The sequence below is a fragment of the Bicyclus anynana genome, chromosome 2 (assembly GCF_947172395.1).
Source record: "Bicyclus anynana chromosome 2, ilBicAnyn1.1, whole genome shotgun sequence".
Classification (NCBI taxonomy): Eukaryota; Metazoa; Arthropoda; class Insecta; order Lepidoptera; family Nymphalidae; genus Bicyclus; species Bicyclus anynana.
Window position 1 is genome coordinate 10,627,238 of NC_069084.1, and position 23,837 is coordinate 10,651,074.

General features: G+C 37.8%; 2 protein-coding genes across 6 annotated transcripts in view; one reads left to right on the forward strand and one right to left on the reverse strand.

Annotated features, from left to right (window-relative positions):
* LOC112043186 (inactive dipeptidyl peptidase 10) overlaps positions 1-16,918 on the forward strand; it is a 353,564-nt gene extending 336,646 nt beyond the window's left edge. For all 4 annotated transcript variants that reach the window (XM_052885659.1, XM_052885663.1, XM_052885669.1 and 1 more), the window contains 14 exons: positions 1,863-2,026; positions 3,927-4,144; positions 4,972-5,074; positions 5,878-5,999; positions 6,399-6,652; positions 7,041-7,191; positions 7,661-7,804; positions 8,676-8,816; positions 9,271-9,362; positions 9,828-9,948; positions 10,376-10,449; positions 10,608-10,768; positions 11,464-11,660; positions 12,339-16,918. In XM_052885659.1, the coding sequence (XP_052741619.1) occupies positions 1,863-2,026; positions 3,927-4,144; positions 4,972-5,074; positions 5,878-5,999; positions 6,399-6,652; positions 7,041-7,191; positions 7,661-7,804; positions 8,676-8,816; positions 9,271-9,362; positions 9,828-9,948; positions 10,376-10,449; positions 10,608-10,768; positions 11,464-11,660; positions 12,339-12,488 (2,092 nt within the window). In that variant the 3' untranslated portion in view covers positions 12,489-16,918. The remainder of the gene's footprint in view (positions 1-1,862; positions 2,027-3,926; positions 4,145-4,971; positions 5,075-5,877; positions 6,000-6,398; positions 6,653-7,040; positions 7,192-7,660; positions 7,805-8,675; positions 8,817-9,270; positions 9,363-9,827; positions 9,949-10,375; positions 10,450-10,607; positions 10,769-11,463; positions 11,661-12,338) is intronic.
* Positions 16,919-18,066: 1,148 nt separating this feature from the next.
* Positions 18,067-23,588, reverse strand: LOC112043215 (cytochrome c oxidase subunit 4 isoform 1, mitochondrial). Of its 2 annotated transcripts, none has more exons than XM_024078526.2 (6): positions 23,418-23,588; positions 22,452-22,535; positions 21,795-21,908; positions 19,791-19,983; positions 18,656-18,792; positions 18,067-18,172 (listed from the first exon to the last, which is right to left on the reverse strand). In XM_024078526.2, the coding sequence occupies exons 2-5, from the start codon at positions 22,533-22,535 to the stop codon at positions 18,659-18,661; spliced, it is 525 nt and encodes a 174-aa protein (XP_023934294.1). In that variant the 5' UTR covers positions 23,418-23,588; the 3' UTR covers positions 18,067-18,172; positions 18,656-18,658. The 2 variants fall into 2 exon arrangements, with proteins under 2 accessions (XP_023934294.1, XP_023934296.1); XM_024078528.2 differs by having other exon boundaries at positions 23,334-23,495.
* Between the last annotated feature and the right edge of the window lie 249 nt (positions 23,589-23,837).

Genomic DNA, 23,837 nt, shown 5'->3' on the forward strand with positions numbered 1-23,837 from the left:
ACCTCTTTATAATATTAGTAGATAGATAGATAAGTGTCTAATCATCATCATCATATCAGCCGATGGACGTCCACTGCAGGACATAGGCCTTTTGTAGGGACTTCCAAACATCACAATACTGAGCCACTTGCATCAAGCGAATCCCTGCGACTCGCTTGATGTCGTCAGTCCACCTGCTGGGGGGTCGACCAACACTGTGCTTTCTAGTGCGGGGTCGCCATTCCAGCACCAGTGTCTAATGTAAGTATTCACAAGTTTTGTCTTTGTCATTTGACATAGGTAGGTACCTAAAGTAAAGAAACAAAACTTACGCTTTCTTTCCGTCATTCGTCAGATGGTGAAACCAGCCCTTGTTTAAAGAATATAATGAAAAATTAACTTCCAGATGTTTCATGCTGGTCGTCCGCAAACACCAAAAAGTTATATTTTCTTAAACGCTGCATTTAAAAAGATTAAATGTTCTTGATATTAAAAAGAAGAAAACGGCCAAGCTTACGCGGTATGCAATAGGACCGACTAGTTTTGAACACATAGGTACAGAATTTTTAGTTATGACCTTGTCCTTGCAACGCGGCGTAAATGTTTTTCAGATAGCATGGGTACGGTGACACTCGTATGAAGTTCATATTAAGCAGATACGTACTATTATCGTGTTTTGACGGCCTCCGTGGCGCAGTGGTATGCGCGGTGGATTTACAAAAACGGAGGTTCTGGGTTCGATCCCCGGCTGGGCAGATTGAGATTTTCTTAATTTGTCCAGGTCTGGCTGGTGGGAGGCTTAGGCCGTGGCTAGTTACCACCATACCGGCAAAGACGTACTGCCAAGCGATTTAGCGTTCCGGTACGATGCCGTGTAGAAACCGAAAGGGGTGTGGATTTTCATCCTTCTCCTAACAAGTTAGCCCGCTTCCATCTTAGACAGCATCATCACTTACCATCAGGTGAAATTGTAGTCAAGGGCTAACTTGTAAAGAAAAAAAAAAAAGATTCGCGACAAACTTTCAAGGTGAAACGAACTGTCATCCGCACCATCCTATATGAAACGAATTGTATAATATTTAGTTAGAATATAATTTGGTATGATAATGAGTAATTAATGTAATCGCCTACAGCTTGGCAATTTCGATCGTAACACTCTCGCGCGGGCTGGGAGACGTGTAGCGATGAATGAAAAACCCACAACTGATGCACCTCACTTCCCCGCACGCATGATTTCACACCCGCGCAGTCTTTAACCCAGTCGCCCGTATATCATGGGAGCGTCATCGACGAACTTGCCAGACTATAGGCACGAGGGTGTAATAATATAACTTTGAGATGCCTTACTATAGGTACGACCCAGCGTCAGTTCTTGAAAATAGCAGTGCATTGCTCTACTGGGACCGACCTAGACCTGATATAGTGCTAGTCGATCGGTCAGTGCGTCGTGCAATAATTGTTGATATTACAGTTCCACATGACGATAATCTGGTTAAAGCCGAAAAGGAAAAAGTATCAAAATACTTGGACCTTGCTCACGAGATTACCGCCATGTGGAGTGTTGAGTCAACTATTATTGTTCCGATAGTTGTTTCAGTCAATGGTCTTATAGCGAAAAGCTTTGACCAACACCTTAAGAAGCTTTCGTTTAACTGTTGGATCAAGAGTCGGATACAAAAGGCAGTGATTCTTGAGACGGCGCGTATTGTTCCTCACTCTGGAGCCCTGACCGCCGGTTGCTTGGGCACTCAAATGTCCCGCAGCGGGAGGGTTGATTTTCTTTTTCTAAATTTTTAATAGTGTTTTGTATTTTACATTGTTAACAATTTTAAAAAAACTAATAAATAAATGAGAGTAATTAACTATATCTTTGTTATTGTTAGGAACAAAATCCCCATATCACCAGTAGAGGACGACAGATCAGCACCGCTCCTGCAGTATGCGGAGTGGGCGCCCACCGGCTCCGGCCTGGTCTTCGTCTACGACAATGACATTTATTACAAGCCGAAGGTTTTGAAGGCACTCGTCTGCAGGATCACGAGCAATGGTAAGACTTGTTGTCATTTAGATTGTTAATTCACGTTTATGTGACTATCCCAGCATCTGTGTCATCTGTTTGAAGCATTTATAACTAATCAACATAAAATTATAGTGCGCTGCGAGATGGTCGTCAGTTTAGATTCACATACAGGGGCGTAACTACCGCCGTATCTGCCGTATCAATGATACAGGCCCCCGGGCTACAGAGGCCCCTTATGTGCGAAAGCAAAAATTTGTTAAAAAAAAATCTACAATAAGACTGTTAATCTGGTGGTGATATCCGAAAAAAACAAAAAAACTGCAGAAGTGACAAAAGTAGAAAAAGCAATACATTGTGTTGAAAGACTTAGAGAGAGAGTAAATCAATAAATAGACGGATTTTTCGGGAATTGCTGCTCGTCTATGGGGCCCCCCAACAAATTTTGATATAGGGCCCCTCTACGGGTAGCTACGCCACTTTTCACATGGCATTGTCCTGTACGTTTTCACGCTGTAACTACTAACTAGTTGGAAATAATGATCATGCTTAAGATAGCATTAATTGTTGCGATTTGTATCCCTAATACTGACACACTACTATATTTTGAAATCCAACTAAATAAAAGTAGAATTACTTCAATATCTCACTAAACCACAGAAAACATAGACTAAACTTTATTACTACTGCAAATATCGCTTTTCCTAATTTTATATATAATACTACATATTTACTTAATAAAAAACACTTTAGGTAGGTACGTTTGTCTTTATAATGGAACGCGAAATTTTGTAATCGATCGTAAAACATAGGTAAACGAAGTTGCTAATCGTCTCGAAAGTTTGCCATAACCCGACGTTACGTCTTACACAAATAATTCCCGTCATGCAAACATAAACATTTGCACGTTCCTCTGCTCCGAAGCACATATTCGTAGATATTTAAAAATTTATCGGCCGTGCGGCGATTTATCAAAGTTATGTTTGCATTCCGCCCTCGTGCGCGCTCACAAAGGCCAATCTTGCGTTAAATCACAGCGGAGTTTGTACTTCGTTCACGTATGCTTTTTAAATTCCAGTAAATTGAAGCTTTTGTACTTTTCGCATTTACTACTTCGATGTAAGTAGTAAATGCGAAAAGTACAAAAACTCTATGTCGTCAGAAATGTTGGCTTTAACTTGTTTCATTGAAGGAGTAGATCCCTATAAATAGTACCTACCTACCAGACCAGAGTTTATTTGTTGGCACTGATGTCTCATCATTTACAACCCATATTCAGCTCACTGCTGAGCTCGGATTTCCTCTCAGAATGAGAGGGATTAGGCCAATAGTCCACCACGCTGGCCCAATGCGGATTGGCAGGAGGACGAATGTCTTCTAGCAGAATAAATATAAGATTAAATGCGAACAGTTCATTTGTTATGCTTTCACACCCTAACTACTCAACTGATCGTCACTTTTAAATCTTGTAGTCAGGATAAAATTTTCGAATTCTTATAGCATAGTCTAGGAGTGGAAGAAAAAGGGAATGTAATTTATAAGGTAAGGCTAAGGTAATTTTAGAATTTAAACTATCGTGAGTGTTATTCATATTAATTGATTATGAAACACGGCTAAAACTCACGTGATATTACGTCGGAGTATGCCCGACTAGTTTCGAACCCATACGGGGCCCTTATGGGGGGTTTGGATCGTGCCGCGATGCAAGAACCAGCTCATGACTAAGGGCCCCGTATGGGTTCGAAACTAGTCGGGCATACTCCGACGTAATATCACGCTAAGGTAATTTTTGTTTTAATAGGAAAAAAGTCTTCCAACGTCTGAGGCATACAATAGTGGCCAAAATGTTTTCAGCTCACCCTAGCAATTTGTGGGCACCAGGATAATGTATGTTTAAAATGGATAGATAACAGAAATTGTTATCTTACAGGAGTCCCAGGAGTAATCTTCAACGGCGTGCCGGACTTCCTGTACGAGACGGAAGTCCTGCGGCTGGACCGTGCGCTGTGGTTCAGCCCGGACGGTCAGGCGCTCATGTACGTCACGTACAACGACTCGCAGGTGCAGCAGCACAAGTACCCGTGGTACGGGTTGGACCAGCTGGAGCCGCCTGCGTACCCCACTATACGGACTTTACGGTACCCTAAGGTAAAAAAAAACACTTTACTCACTCATAAAGATAAACTTGAAATCATATTATTTAATGCAGGCGTACAGGCGCTTTGCAGACGTCATAAGAAGTGAATAATTAATTTATATTGTTCTCGGACAAAATCCTAATAATGATAGGCATCCACAGCTGATCCGCAAGTTTTACACATGGAACGTATCGCATCAAACGGATTTTAGTATTCTCGCTATAGAAATTCAGACAAGTGCGTTCACTGATCCACATCGAAAGGATCGCATCGAAGGGATTTTGTCTACCGTAAAATTAAAAATCCGATTCATGCGATGCGTCCGATACTTTCGATTCAGATCTGTTGACGCCTACCACAAAGCGTCAACATCAAGTTTGGGAGGTCACTGGTCAGTGGTGGAAGAGAAAAAGATATATTGTCGACCGAATAGTAGTGGCATCGAAAAATAAGCTCCCTCATTCATTGCGGTTTGACGTGCTGGTCAAATCCTTGAGGAATGACCCTACAAAAATCTTCATTCAAATGAGTCAGGGTGACGTTGTAGCTTAGATTCATAATTGTTGTAAATAATAGTTAAATAATACAATTATTCTCTGATCGAGGTAATTCTTCACTTAAGAAGAAAGAAACATTTTGTGTTCGAAAGTCAGTTTCTCTTTAGACAGTTTCTCTTCAGTCAGCTCTCTTTAACAAAAATTATGAATACATTGGTAACGATTGCATCTGGTTGCAAGTAAGTCACTTGACCAATTTTAGCGTCACCATAAGATCAAATAATTCTAACACTGCTATGTTCACAAAATAGGCAATAAAGCATAAAATACAATGTTTCAGGTAAACACAAACAACCCAGTGGTGACTTTGTACGTCGTCAGTATCAAGACTCCAAAATTCCTCTTTCCTCACGCTATACAGTTCAATTCGCCAATAGACAGCAGTAAGTATCAAAGGAAAACAAAAAACAACCTCATTATACGTACAGTAATGGAAATTAAGCAAAATCATTAATATATTGCAGTGAAATGAATGGTGAATTAATTTTATTTGTCCAAATTGAGAACGAAACGAATAATTTGCCTGTTGAATTGTTTAATTAATACACAATATAAATTACGATACAATTCCTACTAGTACTAACACCTTATGCTGATAATAATTATTAATGTTTAGCAAATAATACTAACCATAACTTTCACACGCCCATACAAATCTAACAATCATTATGGACCTACGACGCCATTAAATCTTATTATTTTGTATAGGGCGTTTTTCTAAGTTTCATAACATCACTCTAAAATAAAGGCGAAAGTTAGTTTGCGTGTGTCTGTTCACGCCGCAACTACTGAACCGATTTAGCTGAAATTTAGAATGGAGATAGATTATATTCAATAATAAGACGTGGGTTTTTATCCCGAAAAGATTCATGGTTCCCGCAGGATTTGTGAAAAATAAAATTCACGCAAATCGCAGGTGTATAGTACGAGTATCTAATTACCAGCGGCGAAGAATTCATGCAAGCCGGTTTCCACCGGGTTAGCGTTAAAAATCGAGCATATTCATTTTTGTACTGTAGATGTGTAGATATATAAGAAACCGAAGCTTAAATCACGCTATATGATTTTTCTTTTCTTTGGGACGGCTTATCTTCATCTAAATTCTATCCTTCGCCACTGCTAATTACAAAGGTAATGCCTGTATACCTATCTTTCGTTCATCCAATTTAGACATTTAAATTTTTAGGTTGGTACGTCCGCTGGAGTACCTGGATATCGGAGCGTCAAATAGGAGTCCTACTTCTCAACCGACCGCAGAATGTCTCCATCATAAGCATCTGTAATGCTGTACAGTACAACTGCCAAGACGTGAGTTCTAACTTGGTTTTTAATTTAAGATTAAGATATACGTATAAATTGATAGATTAAGATTGTGGTTAGGTATCCTACCTACCACAGAAACAAATTATTTACTATAAGTACAAAAGATATTTTAATAGGTAGTTCATGGAAGAAGGTAGACTTCCTGGTATAAAGTCAAGAGCAACATTTTGTGGGACATTTTAGGTACATGGAGGTACGTAATCTCCCTGACAACCATACCTTTGAAAGACAGCAGTTTTACTGAGCAGCAGAAATAAGCAGGGGATAGTCCAAAGAAAGCTCTATAGCAATGAGCTTTAACTACTATCACCTACTAAAACTTTTCCTTTGAATTTTCATTTACTAAATAGAATATTTGTTTATGTAAAGCTCATTTTTTTCCAGATTTATCGGGATGAATCAGACGGGTCGCGCTGGTCAGGCTTAGGTTCAGATCCAGTAGAAGAAGACTGCGGTTGGTGTGGTGGAGGCGCCTTGGTTGGAGGACGAAGTGGTATCTTCACCACAGCACCCATCACGGACCAGGGCGGCATATGGAGACATGCTGTCCACTTAACTCAGGATACAAGAACCACAGTCACGCAGGGCAATTTTGAAATCACCCAATTAGTTGGATGGGACGAAAGGAGAAGACTTCTGTAAGTTCTTTAGTTCTTTTTTATTAAATAAATATTTAAAACTAGCGGACCCAGTCAAGCTTCGCTTTGACTTTTGTGCACTTCTTCCATGCCCTACCCTACCCTACCCTACCCTACCCCTACATTAACTCTACCCTACCCCTACCTTACCCTACCTCTACCCTACTTTTACCCTCCTCCTACCCTACCCCAACCCTACCCCTACTCTATCTAGATATATTTAAAAATGAATCTTAAATATGCCTAAGCGCAAATCTCGAGAACGACTGAACCGATTTCGCTAATTCTTTTTTTTGGATACTCCTTGAAGTACTGGGATGGTTCTTATGGAGAAGATAATTTTAAAAAGACAAAAAAAAAATTTTCCATAATATATATATTTTTTTAGATACTTAATCGGAACCGCACCAGAAAAGGCAGGGGAAAGACACGTTTACCGAGTTCTGGTGCCAGTAGATGGCTGGCCACCACCACCGTCTTGCCTCACGTGTCCTGGATCCATCCCGGACACCACTATAGAGCCTAGCACTGAGGAACCAGTAAGTAATAGTATAGATCATGTTGACAGTTTTGCTTTATTTGTAGTAGTACTTAAGATGTGCAAACGCGATGGTGCGTAAAATTGAAACAGCATAAGCAATCTATAAACATAAAATTATTAAATTATTATCAGTCTGCAAGTAGTTGGTAAGAAACGGTTTATCAAAAACAGGATTAGACGACATACGCCTCCTGCACGGCTATTCTCTAACGATGATTGTAGAACTCGCAAGTGCGAGTTTCGAATTCACCGCTATTTTTCTCATTCTATAGTATCGTGTTAAACCGAGAGAGATAGAGGTGAATTCGAAACTCGCACTTGCGAGTTCTAGCTGATCTAGGAATTTATTAATTCGTTTCTACTGTTTGTCCTGTCACCTTATATCTACCACCAAAGCAAAATCATAAAATAAAACATCTATTCCTATTATCTCTAAATCATTATCTGCTTGAAATGTTCTATTCCAGGAATACGACAATTCTTCCTCTTCCCTCCCAGCGTGGCCAACATCGACAGTACTACCGCACGTTGCAGATGAAAATGATTCTCTTCCCACAACCTGCTTGTATAATAGAGTTATATTTAGCAAAAACTTCTCTTATTTTGTACAGGTAAGTCTGAAAAATCGTTCCTAAATACTCTTACATTTCTGTATAAGATGATACTACATAAAGAGAATAAATGAATGAAATATACATTATTGTACACTAATAAAATTCTAATCAAGAAATTAACTTAAAAACTAATGCACAATTAGAGAGAGACAGAGAGACTAACTCCCACTGTCGAGTAATTAAAGCGTTACAGAATAGCGCTCTGATGTTCCATTTCCTAGCATCGATCCCTCCTTATTACTAGGAACTCATGTAGTTTAAACTTTACACATACTAACTCTGAATATTTATGAGCATATGAATACGCGCTCATCAATATGTTAAGCAAATTTTCAGACCGATCGAGATTGGATGCCATTCAGGAGCCCTGTTCTGTAACGAAGTATTTATAACTCGATAATGTGAATTTCGATTATTAGACAAAGAGTTAGGTATATCGAAGAATTCAATACTCGAACTGTCGAGTTGTAAAAAAATTTTAATAAAAAAAAATACAACCGACTTCAAAACCTAAAAACGTACCCACTAAACTAAAAAGTGACAAATAACAGTACTACAGTACAGTACAAAAGTACTAAATGGAAAAGTATACGAACACACTAGACACCCATATAATTTTCGAAAGTTCTCCTCAATTTCTCCAGGATCCCATCATCAGATCTTGACATGATGGCAATGGGACCAAATGGGGACTATACCGTTTCAAACAAAAAAAGAATTTTTGAGATCGGTCCAGGCGTCTTTGAGTAATCGGTGTACATACATAAAAAAAAAAAAATACCGACCGAATTGAGAACCTCCTCCTTTTTGAAGTCGGTTAAAAATATACTTACAGAACAGCGCTACAGATTTGAATTCTTGGTTGTAGGAGTGCTTAGGTCCTGGTACACCGGCCACATTCCTGTGCACGGCTGGTGGAGTGCGACGGGCTGTGCTTTGGGATGGACAGCCATTGCGCCAATTTTTCGCAACACTCGCCTCACCGCAATCAAAAGTATTCAGAGTAGAGGTAAGTAATTCAGTAAATTAAGGCTATTTATGGTCTAAGCGTATTTCATGTCCAGACCAGGCCTTCGTTTTTTATAAAAGCTGGAAGTCTGTGTGCCTATATCCCCTACGAGTACCTTAAAAGGCCTGCCTCACATTTGACAACTGGCATGTGAAGTAGTTATGTGAGGTAAGAAAAGTCCAACATACTCATTATGCACCATGTTATGCTCCTCATCGTCCACCGCTTCCTATTTTATCGGTAGAGGGCTACATGATTCAGAGCATAGTATGCCAAAGTTATACAAGAGCAACTGCGAAGTTTCGACTATTGTGGACATATCGCCTTGGTAAATCTGACATAACGTTCCTTCAGTTTCTATACACAATTGTGATTAGTCTGTCATCTAACCACTATATCCAAAGCTCTACGGATTTCATGCCATATATTGACTGTACTTTATTCTGTATGGTAGGTTCAGGCCCATCGAGAAGCACGCGTGCGCCTTCTGCTACCGCCCGGCCTACGAGAGACTGACGACCTGCCACTGCCATTAGTATTACATGTGTGAGTATTTAAATTATTACCGAGTCGTAGTAGAGCTCTTTGTGACGGATTCTTCTTAAGAAGCAAGCAGCAGCTTTGTGACTATTTACCAGTGTAATTAGAAGACGAATTTGACTGGCATGGAACAATGCATTCTAAGAATTGTTTCTCGCACGACCTGCAAAGTGTCGCTCTGGTGCTAGCTTCTTCTACGGAACATTACTAGGATCATCTGCTTATTCCATCATCTATTACGTACCAATTACAAATAATATATCATTTTATAATACCTTTAAACAAGTTAAAAGGAAGCAACTTCCCAAGTCAAGACTGAAAAATAATACTAAAAATTTCTTAGAGCTTTTGACTTTAGACTTTTGATTCGAAACCACATAAACACTGGACACTTGGCATCCTACTTTAGACATACTCGAAGCTGCATTGCCAAACTATTCAGTATATCTCAAAATAGTCTTGTTTCATTAGATCAGCAGAGCCGGGCGGGCAACTGGTTACCGAGCGATGGCGTCCTGATTGGGGCTGGTATTTAGCAACTGCAAGAAACTTTATCGTCGCTGAAATCGACGCGAGAGGCTCCGGTGGACAGGTTATCATTATTTTCAAAATCTTACAACTTACAATGTTAAATCTTACAATCCTTTTCCGTATTACTCGTGTTTGAGGGTTATGACCTTCGTCTTTTAGTTGTTACGTTAGGCCACCTTGTTCTCCTATTCAGAGATCATCCGATCATCAGAGATCATCCTTAACAGTAGAATCAGGTTTGGTGTGGATGTTCCATCAACCGACACTTCCGGATGCAGCCCCACGGCCTCTTTTTTCCACTTTGCTAGTAAGATACTACAACTTTAGTATTTTCAAAATTATCTATTTCTAATAAAGCATTGTTTCTGAAGAGTAGGACTTATGCTTGGCAGAAGTTATGTATGTGATAAGTTAAAATAGAAGTTATTACCTAAGTGAATAAGTAGTTGGAAAACGTAAGTGTTTGCTGATGTTGTTAAAAATTTCAGGGTGAAGAATTGAGAACTGAAATTTATCAGAGGATACTATCAACAGACGTAGAGGACCAGATTGCAGTACTTTCGTAAGTATTAACGTATTGTATCTACCTACCATCGTCATCATCATTAGGTAGGTATTATCAGACTTATTACTTTTCATCTCGGAAAAACCGCGTTGTTTACCGCGGGATTTGTGAAGTCGCGGCCGTCCGCAAGTACTAAATAAAACGTTCCGCGTCAGGTATCTCCGCGACAATCTCAAAATGGTGGACGGGTCGCGAGTGGGCGCGTGGGGCCACGGCTACGGCGCCGGCGCCGCGCTCGCTCTGGCTGCAGGCGACGCGCGCAACCTCACGCGCTGCCTCGCGCTGCTGGCGCCGCTCGCTGATCTGCGCCACCACAGTGAGTTACCAGTTCAGCTGAACTAACGACCATCTACAAGGCCTTCCTCCATATAGGAGAGGAGATATGCTTAGACCCTGTTCCTATGTGGGTCTGTGCGAGTTTAGGGTGATAACGTTAAACTCTAAACAATCACTATCAGAAATTAATGATTCGATCGAAACGGACGGCTTAATGTTCTCTGGGTCATAGGAAAAGTGTAGAACTGCCAACCGCCCTATACCAAGCTTATAATTTCGACCGAAAGCTTAGAAGAAAGAAAAACCTGGACCAACGAGATTGCTATGCTATTTAAAAGAGGTGTTTAGCTATTTTAGCTTTATACATGCATCTAGTCTATAATTATGACGTGTAGTGTAGTGTAGTACCTTCCATAAAAATTTTTATATGCATTCTTCAATGGGTCAGAGAATAGTAATAAAACAATTATTATTCACTGCGATGAACAATGTAACCTGTTTCTATTCCGGGGTATGAGAAAACAATGATGGACTAACTGTACTATAACTTGACAAGTTCGTTGATGACACTCCCATGATATGCGGGCGACGGGGGGGAAAACTGCGCTGGTGTGAAATCATGCGTGCGGGGAAGTGAGGTCCATCAGTCGTGGGTTTTGACCACCGGGACCATCAGGAGTGTTACGGACGAACTTGCCAAGCTATTTATTGATCTACCAATCCCTTAATTTCCAGATTCGTACTGGACGGAACGCTACGTGGGCGCGGGCAGCGGGTCGGGCGCCGCGCTGGCCGTGTGGCGGCGCGCGGGGAACCTGCCCCCCCGCCGGCTGCTGCTCGCGCACTCCACCGCCGACCTGCGCGCGCCGCCGCCGCACGCGCTCGCGCTGGCCCGGGCTCTCATACGCGCTCAAGCTTTGTACACGCATCAGGTAGGTCATGGTCCTACTCGTCATCATCATTCGACCTTGGCTCTGACCTCGGGCAATCCTCCGTTAACCAGGCAAGTCCTCATGGGGAAATTGGCTTGTTTGGTCATGTTTTCCAGCCCTTCGCGGTGCTGAAGCGAGTTGCGTTTGTGACATAACTTACTGTCGTTAGTTGGGGTGATGTCGTGGCCGTTGGTCATGACACCGCCCCTACAGTGATGCACAGTCTAGCAGCTAGTTTGTCACCGTCGTCGTAAGTTAAGCACTTACGGCGACAGCAGAGATGAGTAGAGTGGCTTGTGAGATAGAGGTTCATTGGTCTCTTGCAGTTTAGTGCGATGCCGTAGAGATATGCGTTGAGAATACGTATAGATAAACATAACACTATATTTTTATATCCTCACCTCCCTAATAATGTCAAGCTCACTGTTCATAAATCATTTTTAGCCAACTTTCGGACAGGACAACGTATGCCAAATCTGCTACTAATATATTAAACTATTCTTACCATGTTCTCTTTTCGTATGAATAGTAGCAGAATCCTAAATTTTGGCGAATTGCCTCCTTTTAAAAATTTCCAATTTGAAGTTTAAACAAAAAGTGATCCAAATTATTCACGAATTGTTTCAAAGCAATGTGTTTGTCATTTGCTCGAAATTCAGCTCAATTTCTTCTTTTCAGGTATATCCAGACGAAGGTCACAAGTTCGAACGCTCCAACTTACACGTGCACAAAACTATGGAGCAATTCTTCGACGAGTGCTTCGGGCCTGTCGAGTTAGCTGACTGGGATGCAGGAGGAGTGGGAGGCTTGTTCCCATTCCGAGACTAATGGACGACCAACGGGTAGGATACACCCAGGGGATTCGTGATGATTACCATTCATCTCCATATGATGAATCGACTTATTTTCCTTTAAAATCAGAAAGGGGGTCAAAGAGGGTCAGTGTGGAGAAAGTCTGTTTCAATTGCCACTTATTTGTAAAGATGCTGGCATTAACTTTATTGGAATTCCGGCTTTTTAAGCCTAAAATTGTCGGGCCCATATTTGGACCCAAAGAACTTAAGTAGAAGACGTTTTAAGCTTGTTATTTCAATGTTAGAATAAATGGACCTTATATAGAGCGAAACGACAGTTGTTGTACAATTTTCTCCTCTTAAGTCATCCCTCGCTCAAGGGTTAATTTTCGCTCTTTAGGAGTTTGAATGTTAGAATATCGTGGCCCCATAATTTAAACTCTTCATCGTGATTTTATAATTCAATAGCAGTTGGACAATATTTTAATAGCAACTAATTAACATTCCTTTCAACTGTAATTGTAAAAAAAAACTTGTATTGACAAACGGCGTTTCTTTTGTTTTAACCTGGTATAGTATAGCGGCATGTAAGTTGAACTATGCGTTGTAACACATTTTCCGTTGTTACCGACGTACGTTAAGTAGTCCCACGTGTAATGGCAACATATTGAGTGTTGACGTCATCAAAATGGCGTACGAAATTTCAATTACTTTACCTACATCTTTAATGCAACCATGCAGCACGCGTCTAATACTTGTTTATAATTTATACCTGCGCAGACAACTGTAATTTGGGTTCAACTTATATGTCGGGGTCTATAGGTACCTATTACATAAATAATTCACATCGATATTGCAGACTGCCAAAATTAGGTACAGTGCGAGTTTCTATTCGCTTTTTGTTTACAGCTTTAGTTAGACAGGTCTAACTCAAATAAATGAATGGTTATTTATTAAAAATTAAAAAAAATTCGCACCAATTAACATTTATCATAAAATAATATATTCTATAGAAATATAAACGGTAGAATATTATATAAAAAAAAGTCATAATGGTGCATTTAAAATGAGTTTTACTGAAAATTTCAGTATTTACGCCTAAATATTTATTTACTATGTAGGTAGATGGATTTTAAAAGGTGGTAAAAGATATTAAAGTAACTTTTTAATAAACCTCGATGTATTATTAGAATTATAAGTATAATGTAAAATAGCATGTGAACAATTCCAACTCCATAGACAATAATAATAAGGTTTTTTAATTGTTTAATTTCTTCAATATTACTTGATTATTTTATAACTACCTACCTTTACCTATGTAAGTAGTGAGTAAAATAATTTAATAGTTTCCAATTTCATTCTGTATACAAATGAAATTCTTTTTATTAGATAGGTAGATACGAAAATCTGAACAACAGTCTTTTATCTAATACACTTGACTATTTAGTAGACACAGTTTTACCTCTTTCGGCGGTTACCTATATAGGTACCTATTTATTGAATTATACAGGGTGCTCGGGAGTATTTCCCATAACTTACAGGTGTTGACGAGTCTGGTTATAGAAGCCGAACTGCTTAACTAATAATTATTTTTCTAAAAAATAAAAACTTTTTATGTTTTCATACAAAGTAATTCAAATAATTCCGACTATCCATGTAACACACGCCTTTATCTATCCTTGCATTTTAAAATCCATACGTCAAACTTGGCTACGCGTATATGGGGAACATTTGAAGATCTATTTACAAAAACAAATATGATTTACCCCCAAAATATTAATTTCAGAACAAATGTTCCTTGAAAAGAATATAACCCCAGAGTTATGGAAAATACTCCCGAGCATCCTGTATACTGTTCTCTGTTGAGTTCTGTGTTTACTTAGTTTTAAAAATAAATTGTTCACATGCTATTTCCGGGGTCGTAACTAAGCTCCGGTGAAATTTTCTTATGATTATTATAAGGAAAATAAAATCTATATTTTAGTGTAAATTGTATCAACAACAACCTAAACATCTTTACCTTCTTATATATTTCTATATGTCGCTTTCAATGTCATCGTCAAAGAGATAATTTAGCTTTAATATCTATGTATTTAGAAATGTTGTCAAAAGTGTTAATATTATTATAATAGAACCTTAATAGAACAGAAAAATATTTCTATATACATCCATACATTTCGTAAAGATAGTAAAAGTTAAACTAAATGTTAGTGTACTTAAACAAAAGTAGATATATAACTAATTTTTTAAATAAATGTGACTTAACTATAATATTGATATACCTACATATGTATCATGACTATTCAAGGGTGAAAAATCTTAACACGTCTACGGAACTTTAAAGAAATACTGGACCATAACGAATTGGATTGACCTGTTTTCATCAATTTTGGCTCAGTAGCAAAAGCGCCACAGAGAGACATACCTAAATAAATAGAAAAAAAAATAGAAAACCTACCTACCGACTTTTTTATTCACATATTTAAAATCTTAACAAATAAAACGAACTTAACTACGTAGCCGAATAAAAAACTAAAAAAAATTAAAAAGGTATTCCTGAAATAACTACCGACTTTGCAGTTTTGACATCGCTTAAAGAATTATTTGCAAAGTACTAGAAAGTTATTGTAACAGATGTCTCGAAACTTCAGCATGCATGGAGTTACAAAATATTATCTTTGTACGTGCAACTTAGGTACCTTTCTCTACATGTAACATGTTACATATATGTACCTACGTATGTAAGTACAAAGAATATGTGTTTATAATGAAAAATATAAAATCTAACTTAATTATTATTATTATATTCTTCGTTGTTGTTAAACGTTTTGTGATATTATCTACCTAGTCCTCAGATTCTAGTCTTAATTATTTTAAAACCTATCTATTAAGAACTAGAATATTTTATTTATCATTATTATTATTTTATTTATTTAAATTAACTGTGTAAAATAGATGGGCACTAATCCTGAAAATAAACTGTTAATTTATCTATACTAATATTATGAAGAACAATTTTATTGTTTGTTTGTTTTGAATAGGCTCTGAAACTACTGACCTGATTTGAATTTTTTTTTCACTGCCGGGTAACACTACGGGCTACACTATCCCCAGTATATACTGGCTATATGGCTGGTAGAAATACGAGGCTATATTTCCTCGTATTCCTACGGGAACGGGACAAAGTAAAATGCTTTTACTTTTCCCGTTCCATCAAAAAGTGTCTGAAAGAAATTTTTCCAGTCCACCGAAGCAGAGCGAGGCAGCGGGCCAGCGGAGCCGAGAAACGGAGAAATATTAACCAATAGGATTGCACAAACACTCCGCTCCTCTTAAGTGGACCGGGACTTGCGAGCTAGTTTAAAAATTCAAATAAAACCGGTAAGCGGAGTGGGGAAACGGAGCGGGGAATCACGTGCGGGGAAGCGGAGAAGATAATCTGCAACTTCGCTTCGCATTACTTTCTCACTTGGCTCCGCAGCCTCACTCCGCTCCAGTGGACTGACACAGTACGCAACTCTGCTTCGCATTGATCCGTTTCTCCGATACGCTCCCTCGCTCCGCTCTGGTGGGCTGGCAGCCTAAAACCTGACCAGCAATATAAAAACCTTCTGGGGGCGCCACATCACTTTGTGCATAAAATTAGGGTCGCAGTCTGGAAGTTGAACTATGCACAGTAAATTTTTTTTTTGGGTGTTCAATGGCGTACGAAATTTCTTTGACATACGTAATATCTTAATTTATACTTTGTACATTTAACAGAGATACTTCTCATTAGATAGTAAAAATCAAGGCAACGTAAACAAACTTCTCTTAGTTTCAGTATACATACCTAGTAGCTATTCGGTTAATTTGATGTAATTGCAATTTGCTGTTAAATACAGGTACAGGTTTAATGTTATTTAATATTATTTAATTCTTATCTTCGTCTTCTTATATAACGGATTTAATCATATCATGCAAAAATATAAATACTCTAAGATAAAATTTGAAAGCATTTTTGGTTAAAATATTTATAATTATTTGTATTGTTAATTATGAAATACATCGTTTTATGTCAAATATATTTTGTTAGAATAGATTTACGGAAGTTTGAAAAATTCATAAAAACTGTACAATAAAGTTATGAATTATTATTACTTAATATTCTTTGTTTACTGCGGTAAGGTGCCATAATGTTTATTTCGTTTTTATTTTTTTTTACGTTTTATTGTAAAACATTTCCGTATGGATTGCTAATTGTGAGCTCTATATAAAACATATTTTGACGCTGTAACTGACTTAACTGATGAGCAGACAAAATACCTTAGAACTTAACATTGGAACTTAATTGGAATTAAAAAATCTCAATATGATGTATAAAACGATAGTTTTTAAAATAATGATGTATCTATGTATTTTTAAATGCTCAGTGGATATGTTGTTTATTTATGTTGAAATGTTGTTTTTATAAAAAATTGTTTCAATAAACTTGGTTTCATTTTATGTTAATCACATTCCTACTTTTAAGTGAGAGATAAATCATAAATAAACATAGATAGGTGAAGGTCACACAAATCACTACCTAAGTAAGTATATGGTACTCTTACGTGTTAAGGGTACTAAGTACCAATAAACACTTACGATAATATCTTCATTTTGAGAGCCGTGATAGCCCAGTGAATATGCCTCCAATTCTGTAAGGTTCGAATCCGTTTCGAACACATCGGAAGAACATCGTGAGGAAATCTGCATACCTGAGAATGTTCTTAATTCTCTGCGTGTGTGAAGTCTGCCATCCGCATTGGGCCAGCGTGGTGGACTATTGGCCTAAACCCTTTGACAGAAAACCTGGGCTATGCTAAGGTCGTTGCAGAGTTGCCGATTCGACTACAGGTACATCAGAGTGTTGAAGTGATCAGTTAGTTACCATTTAATAAAATAAATAATGAATCACGTGACTTAATAGACTTAATCACGTGACTTAATAGGTCTTACAATAGGTGGTTGGTTTTCGTACTGTCGTATTAAGTTACTAACAAACGTAGTGAGTTGACGCTATGTGCTAGTATGCAGATCAGAGGGCCTAGTAGCAGTTTGATACTGTTACTGTCACGTACCTTAAACGCGAATTTCTAAGGAATTGAAACAGCGCCATCTAGTGGCACTACTGCACAACTGTTTCAATTCCATATAAATTTGCGTAAACGTCAACGTGATAGTAACAGTATGGAAATATTGAAAACTCCCACTAGGCACACCGATCAGTCGACAACCAACTTGTCATTGAATGTTAATATAATAAAAAAATACTTTTTTTTTTTAAATCAATCAATTCTGAGAACAAAACCAAGGCTTCTAGATGTACACGAAAAATTTAAAAAAAATCTATACTTAAAGCCGAAGAGTTTGTTTGTTTGATTGAACGCGCTAATCTCAGGGACTACTGGTCCGACTTGAAAAATTCTTTCAGTGTTAGATAGCCCATTTATCAAGAAAGGCTATATATTATCCCCAAATTCCTACGGGAACGGTAACCACGCGGGCGAAACCGCGTGTCGTATCTTGTAATTTAATATTTAAAAATAAATGAAGAGCTGAAAATGTCAAAATTAAATGAAAAAATAATCAAGTAGGTAACCGGAATCACGATTTATTTATCTTACAGATTTATTCACTTAAATAACATTGTCTATTCTACCGCTAGCAAGCACCTCCACAGCCAAGCACCACACCGACCTAGAATAATTAATTAAATGTTTTATTTTATTGATTATTTATAAACATAAATAAATTGTAAGACTAGAGAAAACACATGCACCAATTCTTTTACCAGTAGAAAACTACATTAACAGCAAGTAACGAACCTACGATACTCGGTCGTATATTGTATTTTTTTTGTATTATTCGTTACAAGTTAGCTCTTGACTACAATCTCATCTGGTGGTAAGTGATGATGCAATCTAATATGGAAGCGGGCTAACTTGTTAGAAGGAGGATGAAAATCCACAATCCTTTCGGTTCCTTTAAAAACGTACGCTTTGCCAGTAGGGTGGTAACTAGCCTAGTTGAACGCGCTAATCTCAGGAACTACTGGTCCGATTTGAAAAATTCTTTCAGTGTTCGATAGTCCATTTATCGAGGAATGCTATATATTATCCCCGTATTCCCACGGGAATGGGAACCGCGCGTCAGCTAGTTATTTAATAAAGCTCCACTCACACTTTACTTCCAGCGGTTGTTTTCATAGTCCCATTTGGAGGATAGCCCATCCACAGGGTTGACTTGCAAGTCTAACATACGCTTCAGTTGCGCCTTCTGGCTTTCCTCGCTGAACGACTCGGGCAGAGGAGAGTACACTGAAAATAAATTGCTTAATGTGTAACTGGTACACCTTAAAGGCGCATTTTCACTAGGCGACTTGTCGCAGATACTTATCGCTCGACATTCACGTAGTCTTCCCGCGACATACGATTCGTTCGAACATCATGTTGCGAATCTTAAGGCGAATTTATATATATCTGACGTGTCGTATTGTGATGCATCAGAACAGAATCGGTTTCATACATTTTGTATGTATCTCGACATGTCACAAGACATAAGTGTAAACGTTGACATATAAAATATATGATACCGGTTTGTTCTGTTGTGTCACGACACGTCAGACAAATGTAAATCCGCCTTAAAACGTCGCTTAGAGCGTCAGGTGAAATCGCACGGGACATGTGAATTTCGTGTCGAGCGACAGAATCGCGCGACAAATGTCCCCTAATGAAAATGCGGCTTAAAGTGTAATAGTATAACATAAACAAAAGAAATAAAAAAATGAGCTGCCACTTATCAAGTGTATGTATGACAGGGATTTGGAAATTACATTAAACTTAATTTGTTAAGACAGATTGCTAGTTTTGGATTTTTCATAATATGCTAAGTTAAAAAAATAATCCTTATTAACATTTTCGGTTTGACTTTTTAACCTTTTTTCTTTATCTACACCAGTAATTATATTAAGATAGGTTTGGATTTCAACCAATGACTGTGAAATATATAGAATTTAATATTACTTTCTAAACCCATTTAATTACTGAGGCTAAGTTGCACAACTTTAGTGTAGTTTTGTAATGTCCATTTATAAGAAAAAATTCAGTGCAGACTTTTTTCCAACTAGGCATATTAGGAACATCTACTGGCTTTATTGATTAAAATTTTCGAATTTTAATTACCTATCTAATGATTTAATGATTAAATCATTAGGTATATAATTAAAATTCGAAAATAGCCTACATAGGTATTTTAGTTTAGGGTAGGTTTTGCAACAATCTAAAAGAAAATATAGTTTAGTAATTCTGTCATTTACCAAAGAGTTTCATGGCCATGTAAGCCCAAAGAGACATAGAGGCAAGGATGAGCGCCCAGCCGAAAGCTCCCTTCCACTCTCCAGTGGGGGCTTGGAACTCAGCGAAGGTCTGGCAGAAGGACGCACGGTAGAGGGCCTTCTTCTCCTCCACAGTCAGTTTGCGCCAATCACCCTTTTCTTTTTCACGGAGAACCTGATTGAAACAATTGGAACAGTTTTTTTAAATGGCTTTTAGCCACAACTAATCACCGAGGGGTGTGGTTCAATCCTTGCCCCGTTGGTCTATTGTCGTACCCACTCCTTATATTCTTTCCCGACTTGTTGGAGGAAAATATTGGTCCTAATTAAAAAGATATGGCCAATATTCTTTTTTAAAAAAATGAAAAAAAAAATTAAAAAGGAAAAAAAAATGTAACTACAAAATGTAAAATCGATAAACACACACAATCGCAAATTACCTACTAGGGTAACAGAGCAAAGGAGATTGGTTTAAATATTACAATTATACACTCACTAGAATGTTTTTTTTAATTCTTTACAAGTTAGCCCTTGACTACTATCTCAACTGTAAGTGATGATGCAATTTAAGATGGAAGCGGATCAACTTGTTAGGAGTAGTAGGATGAAAATCCACACCCCTTTCGGTTTCTATACAACATCATACCCAAACACTTACGGTATGGTTCATCTTTGCCAGTTATTTGTATAGAAAAAACAATCACTATAATGAGCTTGCAGTACCAGGTAATGAAAACTGTTAGGAGGTTGATTACACACTGACCTCTTTAAAATTTGATATGTCCCATTTAGTATTGCACAGTTTTAAAATTATTCCTGTACTAATTTCATGCAAAATCCATATTTGAGCTTTGCCTACTCGAGAAAAACAAACTCTAAAGTAATAATTGAAAAAGAAGACGCCATTTTGAAAATTCTAATAACTGCACTGATTTCTTTTATATTTAATCTGTATCATATGTAATAATTTGGCCTTTCATTCTGAGAGGAGACCCGAGCGCAGCAGTGAGCTGTATGGTTTGATAATGATGATGATTATGTTATGTAATAATATGGCAGGGGTCCTGCTATCTCAGTGAATTTTTTTGGAGTTTACTCCTTAAGAATCGATTTTTTATATATAAGGCGCCCGGTATGAGAAAAATCCGAGGGGTAAAACCAACTGAACTAACGAAAAAGTGTCACGTTTTTGGTGCGCACCTTTAGTGCGCAACTTTCTAATTTAGCTGTGAGTGTATTGAGACGTACATAGGGTATGCTGTATAGGCGACTATACCTATATACTATATGTTATTGGGCTTGTTTGTTTAATGATTATATCAGTGTAAGAGTAAAATATATATTATAAAGTCTATTAGTTATTTTACAATTCTATACATTTAGTCTTCTTTAACATAAGTATTACTAAAGCCCTACTCGATGTGCACTGTTTACCAACAAAAAAAAGTGTGTATGTTAAAAAAAACAAAAAGTTAGCTCGAAGCACGTCTCAATACTCGCGCCTTATAAGTGAAAGGTGCGCAACCGAGGTGCAGCAGGCCGCGGCGTGCGCACCCGCCTACAGCGTGCACATGGGTGCGATGTGCAAGTTGTTGGCGGCACAGCGCACAAAAAACGTACCGAGGGGTATAAATGAAAAATCGATTATTAAGGAGTAAACTCCAATAAGTTATGAAATGACATGCGTTACGTTTTTGTGCGCAACCTATTCTGCGCACCTTTCACCGTACGTAGCCGCCATAGCGTGCACATGCCTAGCGCGTCCGCACGCACGTGCACGCTGTTGGCGAGCGCGCACGCAGCGCTGCACCTCGGTTGCGCACCTTTCACTTTTCAGGCGTTGCTATTGAAAAGAGTAAACTCCATTCGTGCGTCGGAGCTGACACACTTTTTTTTTTATGAGTATGCACAATACATAACTGTCATTTATTCCTTAAAGGGGTAGATCCGATGTTAGTGAGTGTTGACTATAATTTACTAAGTTACCTTAATGTCAGGTGTATCAGGGCGGAACCTCACAGCAGGTAGCGGGTAGTCAGCCCTGTCCATGTAGTTGGGCTGTCCATTGAAGCCATAGCCTACCCATTCGCGGTTACCAATCTGTAAAAAATAAAAGCCCTGTTAAATACCTGGTAAACTACATTTACAGGCTAAGCAAATTAATAAATATGTATGAGAGAAACAAAGGGGAATGCCCACAGGGCCATACGTCAGCCCAGGGAACTCAGGTATACCCCCATATAAAAGTATATGGAGATGATAATATGATGTATAAATAAAGATCTGGGCAAGTAATTGGCTTATTATAAGTATGTTTCTTAAAAAAATGCATTCTTTTAGACCAGGCTGTGGGGAAGAGGAGTCTTCGCCACAACCTGGTCATGATCTTGCCTAATATCTTGGGAATTGGATGAAATAGTCCCTACTTAATATGCCTGATCGCCAGTGGCGTGCACTTTATAGTTGCATAAACACAATGCATACCCTGAGGTTTCATTATGTATCTACGAGGTGGATTTTTCCATTTTCTACAATTTGTATGTTAGCCTACCCTACCCTAGTTAAAAACCTTATGCATGCCGCTGCTAATCATCTGTCTGGCCTCGATAGACATCCCCTCTAGAAATATAATATGTTAATTACCTTTGACAATTCACTGGAAGCCCTTGTTCCAACCGGCACTCTGATTGCATCTAATAATGCACGACGCAGGAGTATATTTGCCATCTGAAATTGATGTAGGATTTAAATAAATATTATTTGCTATAGGTATCTACCTTGACAGCCAGAATATATTTAACTACAATGGTGCTATAAAAATTTTCTTCACTCAAAACTTTTTGATTTTATTGATAATTAATAAATACCATTGACAAATTGATTACAATGATTGATAATACAATTTTCTACAAAACATAATTAATAAGAGATCTAGTAAACACGCTTCATAAATGAAAGTATGTCTATGTTTGTTAATGCATCTGCAATCTCCAAAACTAAAATAAGTAATTAGTTGGTTTGCAAATGTTTTTTTTAGTTAAGGGTAGGTATACTTAAAGTAGGTGTAGCATTCATCAGACCTAGGAAATCCAAAAATACGTTTAAGTTCGTAATAAGATAATGAACTTCCAAACATAAAAAAAATAGTTGACATAATATTTACTATAGATGTTCTGATGAAGTTTAAGTTTTTTAATTACATTTTTCAGCATAGAAAATGAATAATTACGCGATAGATAAGTAAGTCTAAGGTAATATCCAATACCGATGCTTTGATAAGTATTCTGATAAATGATAACATTAATAGGTTATGTGTATCGATCGCTAGTTACATAACTTTACTTTTCATCTAAGACCACTTCATCCGTTCAAAACTACAATCCAATCGAAGGCTTTAATAATTTAATAATCAATACAAAGTAGTCCCATACTTAAGAACCTCTATTATCTTTAAAATTATGTTTTGAATTTAGAGTTAGAATGACATTTTCATAGACCATACTTGTTGAAATTCACGTAACTTACCGATTAGATTTGTCACTTTTTTCAGGATATTTACAAAAACAAAAGACACTTAACTTGCGGTTAAGAAAATTAAGATTACTTTACCTTTTGGCAGAGAATTTATCCGTATATAAATTAGAATATTTCAAATCTCAAACTCAGGCTCGGCCCTGCCCCGCATTAAAAACAGCGACCTCTAGAGAAATAATTTGAAATGAAACTTTTATATTGAACTGTCAGTGTCACTACTCACTTGTGCAGTTTGTCATTGTCAATGTCAAGACCAAAAGTGATCAATACTGTTGATGTGTTCCGTTTCACACAGTACAGTGCGATAATAACAGTTAAAGTGCAGTAAGAAGAGTAGAAAATACATGAGGGCGCCGTAGTCACTCATTGTAGTTCATACATAGGATAGCCCTGTGTTCTGTCAACCACTAAGGATTGCAACCTGCAACTACCTTGATAGTTGATAATAATTGATATTTGTTCTACGTGGGTAATATTATGTTTTTATTTAAAATA